The sequence below is a fragment of the Hydra vulgaris genome, chromosome 07 (genome assembly GCF_038396675.1).
Source record: "Hydra vulgaris chromosome 07, alternate assembly HydraT2T_AEP".
In the NCBI taxonomy this organism is placed as follows: domain Eukaryota; kingdom Metazoa; phylum Cnidaria; class Hydrozoa; order Anthoathecata; family Hydridae; genus Hydra; species Hydra vulgaris.
The window spans coordinates 5,357,877-5,371,148 of record NC_088926.1 but is presented as its reverse complement, the minus strand read 5'-3'; the positions used below and the strand labels follow the sequence as shown (position 1 = coordinate 5,371,148).

Below are 13,272 nucleotides of genomic sequence, written 5' to 3'. Positions count from 1 at the left end.
CAAATGATAAATCAAATTATTTAATGTCAAATCAATTTTATGTATACTTTTAAATTGAATAAAAATTCATTTTGATTTTTTTAAATATATTTGTCTATTTTTCTAATATTTTTAAAACTTTGAATAAAGTTTATAAAAGCAAGTTTTACAGCAAAAATAATAAAGTTGCTGTTAAAGCAATATATGATTGTTAAGTTGTAAAAACAAATGATCATATGTTTGCAATATAAGGTAAATATTATTATGATAATTGAAGTATATACAATATTTCAATTAGAACACAATAAAATTCAGCACACTTAAATTGTTTATTAATTAAAAATAAATATAAGATTATAAAATTTTTTTGCGCAAGGAAGTTAATGTGTTAATGTTTAGTTGTATTAATGTTGAGTATTGGTTATCATTGTTATCAGGTTAAATAAGTAAATAAACATTAAATAGAGAAAAAATTTCAAAATTACTGGTGTTGCTCAATCTTCAGTTAGATTTATTTTGTATTGATATAAAAAAACTTAATTCTATTGAAAGAAAAGCAAGCAGAAAAAAATCATTTGCTCCATCAAACTAAAATTCATGTCATTTGCAGAGAGATATAACTAAAGTGCAGAAAATTTAAGTGCGGCCAAGCTTTGATAAGCTTGATAAAAGACATAAATATCAAGAATATCATGATTCAATACCAAAGCATACCATAAAAAGAAAACTCCAAAGCTATACATTGCTGGAAAAATTAAAGCAATTTTTTGTTAAAAAAAATGTATAAACTTTTAAACTGAGAAAGTTTGTGTATTATTGAAGACAATAAAACCTATTGCAAAAATCATTTTTTACTAATTACAACAACAAATTTAAGTATATTTAGACTGAAATAAAGCTGCTTTTGTGTTTAAAAATCGCACCATGCATTATGTAAGATAAGAATTCATCTTACATAATTCATGGTTACAACACTATATCTAAGGAAGAAAGTACTCCAAATTGTCCTGAGCAAAGAAGTCTTGAAATTGGTCAATTTAGGCAAGAAATTAGATTCAGATGAAGATTTTAAGAAAAAGGAGGAAGCAGTTTAAAAAAAAGCAACTTAAAATACAGATTATGTCAAGTACTCACAAAAATATTCAATTTTTATCTAAGGGACCACAAAATGGGCCCTTAAATAAAAACTGAATGATGGGTTGATGGGATGGGTTTAGATAAATAATTTAGTCAGTTTAATTGTGTAAAAAGAAATTAAAAAAATCTGTTCAGTAGTTTTTTTGACTAATAGTTAAAGGGTGCTGAATTTTGTAATGAAATTTTGTATTCAGCAGATAAATATTTTATACGATAACAATCCATTTAAATATTTATTAATTTATTATTTCATTTAACTTTAGCTTGTTATTATTATTATTTTTGTTCTTTAACTTTTTGTGTGAATACTTCTACTTTTTTGCATACTGTTGTGATTATTTATACACTTCAATAATGGTAACTACTTTAATAAATTATGAATACTTATAAGTTAAGTTGTTGGAAGTATATAATAATAATAATAATAGTAATAATAATAATAAAAATAATAATAATATAATATAATAAAAGTATATAATAATAAGTTAATTAGATTAATAAGTACAATTCAAAATTCTTTAAAAGTTGATTAAGTTTTTGGTTGAGAAATTAAAAAAAAAAGAAATTTTTTTTAGATATTGTAAAATTTTGCACTTTTAATATTAAATTCTCTATAATTAAAATATAATTTTGATATAATTACAATATAACTTTTTCAATTTTAATTTTGAATTTAGCTTCTATTTATAATTTCTTTAATAAAAAGTCAATCAAAGTTGTTAACTACATACACACACACACACATATTGTTTTCAGAAATAATCTAGTCTTGCGCAGAGAAGTTTACTTTTGTTTGTCAAGAATTTAAAATTTTAATGAAGTGTTTTAACGCAGACACATCCCAAAGTTTTCTATACTGCTGATTAAGGGCTTTGTCATTTTTCAATTTTGAGCAATGACAAGCTTTTCGTTAGCAGGAATAGCATTTCAACAGTTTGTTTGATGGGCGAATAGTTTGTTAGCTTATCAAATAGTACTATTCGCTTATCAAATAGTACTATTTGATAAGCGAATAGTACTATTCGCTTATTGAATAGTACTATTCGCTTATCGAATAGCACTATTCGCTTATCGAATATCACTATTCACTTATCGGATAGCACTATTCGCTTATCGAATAGCGCTATTCGCTTATCGAATAGCGCTATTCGCTTATCGAATATCACTATTCGCTTATCGGATAGCACTATTCGCTTATCGAATAGCGCTATTCACTTATAGAATAGCACTATTTGCTTATCGAATAACACTATTCGCTTATTGAATAGTAAGCTATTATCTTATTTTTAGATCGGTAAATTTTAACAAATTGTACTATGTGTTGAACTTTATAACCCAAATTTAAAAAATTGCTGTTCAGTATTCCCTATTCGTGTATAAAAACACTATTTGCTGATGCTGATGATTATGATTATGATGATAACAAATAACATAATTATTTACGTTTGTAATTATCTATGTAAAGTAAAATTATTTTTAAATGTACTTGTGCTAAGAATTTTATTGAAGTATTTATTTTACAAAAATGCTGACTCCAAGTTTTGAACTTCGACAGAACAATGAATTCTTGATTCTCACTATTAAAGCTCCTTATGTGAAGGTAGGAGTTCTCTTTTTCTTGGATTCTATTTTCTTTTTGACAGTAACAAATGTTTTATTCAAACAAAAGTTCAGAAAATGTATTTTAATTGAAGAGCTGTTTTTGGTTTTGCATTTGCAAAGTAAAGATAAATTTTTATTTTTTTGTAAAAGCCCTTCACTTGAAAGAAAAAAAAATTTATGTCGACTTAAAATATGGTGTTATATAGCATATTGCTAGTTTGAATTTAAGTAATATGACTTTTAATACCATTTTTGTCATAAATTTTTTTAAAAAAAATTCAAATAAACCACTTTAAAAAAGGGTGTCTTCTGCGTGTATTCGTTTTCTGTAAAGATAAGTAATAATGGGCATGAAAAATGTAAATCTGCATGTAGAGAGGTAGCAGCTTTAAGAGAAAATCATAGAAGTAAGAAAAATTAGAGAGTGTGTTAAATATTGTATAAAAATTTTTTATACCATATGTAACACACTCTCTAAGTTTTCTTACTTCTACGATTTTTTCTTAAAGCTGCTACCTCTCTACACTTATCTTTACAGAAAACGAATACACGCAGAAGACACCCTTTTTTAAAGTGGTTTATTTGAATTTTTTTTAAAAAAATTTATGACAAAAATGGTATTAAAATTCATATTACTTAAATTCAAGCTTATATATATATATATATATATATATATATATATATATATATATATATATATATATATATATATATATATATATATATATATATATATATATATATATATATATATATATATATATATATATATATATATATATATATATATATATGTATATATATAGGACTCATATATGTTGTCCGAAAGTTTTTTCCATATTTTGTTGACAAAAAGTAAAAATTAAAATGCAAGACCGGAATTTTTTATTTTTTTTAATTGATAGACTGCCTGCCCCAACCAAACCCTCAGTCGATGTAGCAGCACTCCCTTGCGGGTCAGGCTAAAAGATAGTAGATGTAGCAGCACTCCGTTGCGAGTCAGGCTATTTGTCAGTCAATATAGCAGCATTTCCTTGTGAGTCTGGCTACTTGTCAGTCGATGTAGCAGCACTTCCTTGCGAGTCAGGCTATAAGATACTCGATGTAGCAGCACTCCGCGCATGATTTACAGTAAAAAAAATAAAAATAAAACATTTTATTAAAAAAATTAAAAATAAAAACATTTTATTAAAAAAAATAAAAATAAAAACATTGTTTATATTGTTAAAAACATTTAGAATGTTTTAAAAACATTCAGAATGTTTTTAAAAACATTCTGGTCAATTAAATTTGCGTTTTGTGGTTTTTTTAAAAAACAATTTATTTGTAATTAAATTAATGGTTTTTACTTTTGTCCAACACGAAAATGTTGGACGAAAGTCAAAAGTAATTAAAAGTGATGTATGTGTTGGCGTAAGAATCACTTTATTTCTTCCGTGCTTCCCAAATGCAACAAACTATAGAACTATATATATGTATATACATACATGAATTTCAAATAAAAAATAATATAGTTTTTAAAGGTTTTAAATAACTTATGCTAGTTGCAAATTCAGCCTGGCATTGGCCATCTTTTATCAAACTCAGCCTTGACCCCATTTAAATATAAACTCCAGTTGCTTACTAGTTAGGAATAAATTTTAAACAGTTGTGGCACAATGGTTAGAGTTCTGGCTAACATAGGTATAAATGGAGTTGTGAACTGCCTGGTTAAATGTTCTTTTTCAGTGATAAAATTGCTTGGTTTTCTTGGGGTACCTTAATAACTTGAAAAAAAAAATTTTAAAAAATTTTAAGATTTAAATTTTATAACTTATTTTTTTCTTTTTGTTTTTACTTATTTTTCTGTTTCAGGCAAATGAGGTAGAAATGTATATTGATGAATATGACTTTAAATTCTACGTGAAACCCTACTTTCTTAGGTATGTAAAAGTAAATATTTATAGGAAATTACTCAGTTAAATATTTAAAGGTAGTTTTGTGAGTCTACAGTAGCATAATGTTTGATCTAGCTTGTTTCACTGCTGAGAAATTTATATTATGTATTTTAGATTTAGAAAACTTCATTATGATAATGTACAGTATGTAATATGTAGTGGATGTGCTTTAATTTTATCCATGATGTAATAGTTATATTTGTATCTGTTAAAATTTATTGATATCAATAGCTGTGATTTGCTAATATTAGTTTTTTTGCCAATATTGGTTTTTCTATCTTGAATTTTTATGAAATTTTTTATCTATCTTGATTTTTTTTTTTAATTTCTTCTTTATTCTCTCTTATATTATCCTGGATTATGACATTAAACTGATCATGACTATAAACTGTTCCTACACTGCTTCTTAGTTGCAGTGAAGGTAGGTTTCCTTGAAAAAAAATCTTCAAATTATTTATAGGTTAAGGTAAGAGGAGCTTGTAAACTTAGGTTGCAATCCTCCTTGTGGTAGTAGCACAAAAAAAAAAATTAGTCTGCAAAATAGGTTAATGCTATGAAGAGTAGCAGGTTGTAAAATAATAATATTTTATTTTAATCAGAAAATGGCATTAAGAAAAGATTTTGAAACCAAACCACATAAGTGTGAATCCATGGAAGATAAAAATGACAATAAACTTTTAAAATGTTGATTTACAAATACTAAATTTTTTTTGAATAACTAATTTATCTATGCTTTACTCAGAAAATTAAATACAATAGAGCTCAAAAACTTATTGCAATTCTAAACAATTATTGTTTTTATTATTTTTTTTTTATTCTATGTAATTTATAAAGATAAGTTTATTTGTGCTTCTTTTCGCTGGTAGACAGTATGATTGAAGAAAGAATAATTTGTTTTTAATTGTTGTTTATTCTTATACTTTTTATATTGTCATTAGTTTATTATATTTTCTTGATTTGATAAGTAATTGACTTCTCTCAAATACTTTTCTTCTCTGTTTTCTCTTTTGTTCTCTAAATTAATATTTAAAACTTTAGCAAACTTTTGTATATATTAATAATAATCATAACAATAATTTCTCAGTTTTCTCTTGTTCTCCAAACAATTATTAAGTTTTCTTTGATTATTTTTTTTTAATTTGCCTAAAGTAAGGTTGTTTTTTTTGACTTGTGTTTTCTATGTGTGTAACATAGAAAACACAAGTAAGGAAGGTAATTCATCGTTATACAGTTGTGGGTTTGCAATATTAAATTTACTTTATAAATGATCTAAAAAAAAGTTGTAAGATGGATCAAACTATTATTTTTGAATCTATTAAATCTGGTTACTTAAATTACCTCATTTGTTTTATCTTTATAAAATTATTTTTATAAAGATAAAACAAAAGAGGATTTTAATTTTTTTTTTGTCAATTTTTTTTTTATTAAAAAAATTTATTTTATGAGAATACTGTGTTTTTTTTTTCCTATTTGTTTTTGTATGGAAATAATTGTATAATTTTTCATTTATATAAGAAAAGAAGTTGAACAAAAAGTTTTATCTTTCTAAATATAGATTAACCTTTCCATGTAAAGTTGTTGAAAATGGTAAAGAAAATGCATCCTATGACATTCACAAAGGTTATTATTTTGTATTAAAATAGTGTACTGTAGTGTACTGAAGTGATTTACATTTTACTGATCAATGTCAATTGAAAAAAAAAATCGTCTTTTGATTGTTTAACTAATTGACAATTGTTTAACCAATTGATAAAATTTTTAAAAACATTAATTATAGATTTTTCTTAAATAAAACACATTTATATGGCGTGTTCCATTTTTAACTTACGTTACACTTGCAACAACTTTATCAAAAAAAAATTTATTGAAACCCTTAATTAAACTTTTAGCAATTTTGTTTGTAAGATGTTATTCTGGATAACAATATAGGCTGAAAATTTTTGATTCTGGCAATAAAATAGCAAACTTATGACCAAAAATGTTATTTAACTTTTTGAAAAGTTTCATTAAAGAAGAGCGACTAAAAAAAATTGATGGTTATCTTAATACTTACATTACATCATTTACATTACTGTGCGATTGTTAAGGACCATTTCTTACAAAATGGGCTCTGCAACAAAAAATACAGTTCAGCTGATAGATACATGTGTGGCTATGCTGCATTATATGATGGCTGAAGGGGTGGGAAATTGTTGGCATGTCTTTGTATTAAATGCCATGTGTTTCTCCTATTTAAGGTGTATATGGTAGTTTTATTCAATTTAAAATGCCAGATCATAAGCAATGGATCTGACCTTTTGAATTAAATATATATATATATATATATATATATATATATATATATATATACATACATACATACATACATACATACATACATACATACATACATACATACATACATACATACATACATATATATACTCTTGCATAGTGGTAACATGACATAAAATGTCAGTTTTAGGTTTTTTAAAAAAAAAATTATTTTAAAGACTGGAAAAAAATTTTTTTTATTATTATTTGATAAACTACCTGCCCCAACCAAACCCTCAGTCAATGTAGCAACACTCTGTTGCAAGTCAGGCTATAAGATAGTCGATGTAGCAACACTCTGCGCATGTTTTACAGTAAATAAATAAAAATAAAACATTCAAAATGTTTTTATTTAAAAAAATAAAATAAAAACATTCAGAATGTTTTTAAAAACATTGTGGTCTTTTAATTAATGTTTTGTGACTTTTTAAAAAAATATTAAATTTAATTAGTTTCCTCAATTAAATTAATGCGTTTTGTTAAAATCAAACTTAAATTTTGTCAGTCAAAATACCTTAGATAAATGAAAAGCTTTTTTTTGTACCACAAACTGTATATCTAAGCCCTTTACTATAGGTATATATATTTACATGCATATTTATATAAATTAGTAGAAATCACTAATAAATATTTTTTCATTTTACATGATGTTTATCAATAAAGGCTCTTAAGTAATGAATGCTAAAATTAACACATTTTTCAGTTTCATCTTGTTTGATAAAGAAATCCGTGACAATAAAAGCAAGATAAGATTTATGTTTCCTTATTCCAAATCTGAACTCATATCTGATCTTTTTCAAATGTTGACTGGAAACAATGCTTCAGTAATAAAAATGTACAAGAAATGTTTGATGAACTGATTTTTACTGAGTGAATGATTTTCAAAAATGTAGTATGTGAGATTAAAAAAGTAGGACCAAACTTTGAATTTAATTTGGTAAAAAGACCCACCAAAAATCCAAATTCAAAAGATATTGCTGATATCTTAAACAAAATTTTTCAAGTTGCATTTGTGAAAGATGATGGTCTACTGTCCTCTTTTGATTTAAAAACTACTTAAACATTTATTATGACAAATAAACATTTTACATATAAAGATATCCATATGAGTGATATATTGGTCTAAATTGCACTGGCAAACTGCCAATTAATTACTACAATTAATTATTACAAGAAATTACCAACCTGTATCACTTATCTCAATTGCATACAAAATAATGGAAGGCATAATTATATGTAAACTTGAAACTTTTCAAATTCAAACTAATAGCAAGCAACAGCACAGTTAAAAATAAATCATGCTCAACAGATCTGCTAGAAACACTTGATTTTATTTCAAGCACCTTAGAGAATGGTAAACCTGTTAATATTGTTTTTTTGAATTTTGCTGGAGCATTTGACACTGTGCCAAAAAAAAATTGTTGCTTAAACTAACAGTTTATGGAATATCTGGTCTGACAATACAATGGATTGACGCTTTTTTAAAAGAAAGCAAAGTGTTATGATAGACAAAAATGTATCCTCTTGGGCAGAAATTACCAGTGGTGTGCCACAAAGGTCAGTAATTGGATCACTCTTATTTGCGCTATTTATAAAAGATTTGCCTGAAACTCTAAAAAACCTAACCAAGCTGTATGCAGATGACACCAAACTATGAATGAAATGCTTTCCAGTGCATCGACTCTTTCTTTGCAATCATATCTTGATTTAGCTTTTAAGTGGATTCGAGACTTGTGAAATTTAATATTTCGAAATGTATGGTCATGCACTTTGGCTGGAATAATAAAAAATGACCCTCTTTATGACAATGAATAAAAGTTAAGCATAACAGAATCTGAACATGATCTTGGAGTAATCTTCTCAAGCAATCTGAAATGGAAAAATCATGTAAAAAATGCATAGGCAAAGCCAAACAAATGTTGGGTCGGATTAGAAAGTGCTTCATTTGTTTAGATATTAGACTCCTGAGAATACTTTGTTTCTTTTCTGCAACCACTGTTAGAGTTTGCAGTACCAGTTTGGTCACCTATTCGAAAGGGTGAAATTGATTTATTAGAAAGAGTCCAACATCGTGCAACTTAATTAACATCATTTTTAAAAATCAACTATGAGAATTGTCTTAAAGCTCTTGACTTAATTACCTTGACAAAAAAGTGACAAAGAGGAGACATGATTAAACTTTTTAAATTCTATAACAGTTTTAACGATTCGAAATCAATAAAAAAAAATCAGTTTTCAACAAACTCAAACAAGAGGTCTCCACTTTAAATATGTCAAAGAAGTCACTAAGCAAGCTTTGAAAACTTTATATTTATTAGATCAGCCATGGAATAGCTTGCCAAGCGAATTGGTTAATGTACAATCAGTTTAGAGTTTTAAAGCAGGTCTTGATTGCTGGATGAGCAGCAATTAAGCAAATCCGCTGTCATAGTGTGTTAATACCACACTCACTGGCTCAAATCAATTATAGCAATTACTAATACTAATATTAATTCATTGAATGCGGGGCACATAGTAGTATGTTTTTTGATGATTGATGCTAAAGCGCTGGTCACATACTTGTACATTTTCTGAAAGTTGTTACTTAAGCACATGTCCCATACTGGTACGGGTTAGTGTAGCAACATGGTTTTTTTTGTGTGTTTCTGTATTTCATCTGTATTTTAGTGTTAAAAAAAATCAATTTAGATTTAAAGTTAACCTTATTTTTTACTTGCAAAGCCGCTCTGAAATGTACCGCAAGCAATGTGTTTATAAGCATCAGTTTATACCAAAAATTAAATCACAAGAAGTCGTAAATATTTCAACTGTAATATTTTACGCATCTGTAGAGTATGTTAAAACTTATCATTAAAAGAAAATTCTTAAAAAATGTTTATATAATTCATAATTTCAGACTAAAATTTGACCCCTGATAAAAAGAATGCATAAAAGCAAAGTAGGTCTAAAAAACATAATTTGTTTTAACCTCCCATATATCAAAAATGTTTCCACTAACCTTGGAAAAGCATTTTTTAAATTTATTGGATTAACACTTCCCACCCTCTAATAAATTGCACAAAATTGTTAACTGAAGTAAAATTCAAGTTGGCTACAGTTGCATAAAAAAGATAGAGAAAATTATTAAAGATCAAATAAAAGCAAATTTAATACAAATTATTATTAATAATGAATATTAACTACAAAATTAATAATGCGTTGCTCTACAAAAACATCATTCTTAATAAAAAAGTAACAGAAATTTAAAAGACACCAACCTGTCAAAATACGCATGGGAATTATTTTTTGTATAAGTTGAAGCCATTAATTAATAACATAAATATCAACATAAATATTAACATATTGGCAAAACATTGTGTGAAATAAAAATATATTTATAAGTGATTGCTACTAATTTATTATTGCACTTTTTTAAGAATTTTTAGACCCTCTATTTTTATAGTGTACATTTGAATTTTTCTTGTAAAAATTTTTTTTGATATTATTTATTGTGGTTACAAGCCTCTCTCATCTATTCAACTCTAAAACACAAACCATGACAAACAAAGTTCCTGCGAAAAAATAAAAACAAGTTGAGTGAGGTACTACCAGGGAATGATGGGGATAAAAATCGCAAAAACCACTAAATAACTACTTTTACTTTTTCTTTTAAATTGAACAAACTGGTAAACTACCAAAGTTGAAGCCATGCATATGCTCAACATGTATATCACAAGTCTATATTACACCTGATTCAGTTTAACAAAACCTAAAGTAATTAAGGCCAAACAAATCAACCAGTTTTGATGGTTTATAATCATTTATGCCATTTAAAAAAAAAAAAAAAAACTCCTAACTTTTTTTGCTAAACAGCTTAATCTTGTTTTCTATCATTCCTTACACACAGGTTCAATATTTCAAAGCTGGTCGTGACAGCAACTTTTTTTGAAAGATGCATTGGCTTGAAAACATGTTATTAAACTGGTTAAACAAGCAAAAATAGATTAAAAAGATAGCATAGCTTTATCTCTGATGTCTAACTATTCAGCTCTGCCCAACTTTTTGTAGAATAACTGCATGGTAACAAATGTTCCAAATCTATTTCTTGACTTTTATGCCTGTAACCTTGTTGACCTGCAAAAAATAACCACTACACTAATTAACTACTTTTACTTTTTTTTTGAAATTAAACCAACTGTTAAACTATCAAAGTTGAAGCCATGCATATGCTCAATGTGTATATACATGCCTACATTACAATTGATTGATTTAAACAAAACCTAGAGTTATTAAGGCCAAATGAATCATAAAGCTGATTTTGCTGGTTTGTGACAGCTTAGGCCTAAAAACTGTTCTGCTTTTTTCGCTTAGTCTCATTCACATCTTTTAGTCTCATTTTCAATCATTTGTAATCTTCTCCAAACCATTTGATAAGTTTCCCCATAAAAAATTACTTATTAAGGTCAAAGCATATGGGGTTGTAAAGAATTTACTAAAGTAGGTGGTTATCTGAGCACACACAAAGACTATTGGTCAATATAAATCTAAATAAAAAATGTCTTCAGTGGCATTCTTTTTGGAATCCTTAGCCCTCTCCTTTTTATTTTATATGTTAATCTCTTTTTGTCTGTTAGAGGTTATAGTTAGAGGTGTCTTATTTACTTTTTTAGCCCGCCCTTAATTTACTACCTATATATGTTTGTCTGAACTTCTAGCGCTGTGATCATCCACCCATAAGTTCCTATATATATGTTTGTATTCTGTCTAAACCTCTGGCATGTTGTTTGCTCACCCATAAGTTACTATATATATTTTTGTATTCTGCTTAAATCACTGGAGTAATGTTAGCTCATTTACTAACAATATCGAAAACTCAGTTTAATGGTTTTGAGGCCGGCTAGTAAGGTTTTCCAAACTTTGTGGCAGCTCTCCGAGTCATCAACATCTGTAAAATATTAGAGTATTCATGATATTAGAGTTATTATATTAGAGTTCCATGTTGCACATAGGTATCTCTGTTAGTGCTTTTGGTGCGCATTGTCGAGGCCACTTAAGAAGCCCTAAGGTATGACTTTGAGTTAATTAACAGGGCTGCGGCAACTGCATCGTTCATTGCTTGGGATGCCAGTTCAAGATATTTGAACATGATCTAAGTAATCAAAAAATTTTAAACATAAACCATCACCACTACCTAACTGTTTCAATATATCTTTTACAAACATTTGTGGTCTTCAAAGTAACTTTCATCAGCTGAATCTTATCTCTTGCAAAATTCACCAGATTTTTTTGGTCTTTGTTAGACTAATTTGAATTCGGCTGTTTCTTCTTTGTATCTCAGTATTGATGGCTACTATCCTTTGATTCGCGAAGACTCCAATAGTCACATGCTTGGCTTGGGCATTTACTTATGCATCAGTTCATCTATTTGTCAAAAAATCAGGTTTAAATCCCCTGACCATTCTTTTATGTGCTTTCGCTTTGCACTTCTTCACTCAATCACCTTTCTCTTCTTTTTTATTGTTCTCCTTTATCTCAAGACTTCACTTTTTTAGATTTAGTTTCTTATAAGATTGACCAAATCCTTTCCCTTTCATCTCTTTGCTAATATTATTGTTATTGGTGACTTTAATGCTCATCACACTGATTGACTTGGCTCTAACACTACTGACCCTGCTGACTTAAGCTCATAACTTCTGGATTTTTCAATCTCTTACTCAGATTTACTCTGACACTTGTGTTCAACTTCTCCTTGTTCTGCTTTAGGTGGCTGACTTTAGGTGCAATGATTTCTATAAATTTTTTGTCTCACGCTTCTTCTTTGGACTTACCCTATCATTGCACTACTTACTACTACCCTAAAGCTGACTGGGATTCTTCTCTTGATTTTCTTCATTGCTGTCATTGGGCTGATATTTATGTCTTTTTACTAATAAATGTGCCTCCTACATAACCTGCTAGATCCAGGCAGGTATGAAAGCTTATACTCCTTCTTGTCGGTTTCAAGTCAAGCTTTATTTTACTCCATAGTTTTCATCTTCCTGTGCAGTTGCTATATCTAATTGTAATAATTTTTTTCATTTTTTTCTAAAAACAACTTTTATCAAAACAAACCCCTTTTTTTATTGCAAGAAATTGATGTAAAAAGGTGATGTCTGATGCTTTGCTCTATTATTCCCAGTTTATAAAATCTTGTACCTTTTGGAAAATTTTCAACAGTGTCATTAACAAAGATCGAACATTCCATCTCTAATTAATAGGTCTGATCTTATTACCTCTTCCAAGGATTAGTTAGAACTATTTGCAAAGAACTTTCCCTCTAATTTGA

The 13,272-nt window shown here is 27.4% G+C and overlaps 1 protein-coding gene across 2 annotated transcripts in view; it reads left to right on the top strand.

Moving 5' to 3' along the window:
* Positions 1-2,559: 2,559 nt before the first annotated feature.
* The window catches only part of LOC100201438 (protein SHQ1 homolog), a 39,691-nt gene continuing 28,978 nt past the window's right edge, over positions 2,560-13,272 (top strand). For both annotated transcript variants that reach the window (XM_065800866.1, XM_065800865.1), the window contains exons 1-3: positions 2,560-2,716; positions 4,573-4,640; positions 6,211-6,275. In XM_065800866.1, the coding sequence (XP_065656938.1) occupies positions 2,642-2,716; positions 4,573-4,640; positions 6,211-6,275 (208 nt within the window). In that variant the 5' untranslated portion in view covers positions 2,560-2,641. The remainder of the gene's footprint in view (positions 2,717-4,572; positions 4,641-6,210; positions 6,276-13,272) is intronic.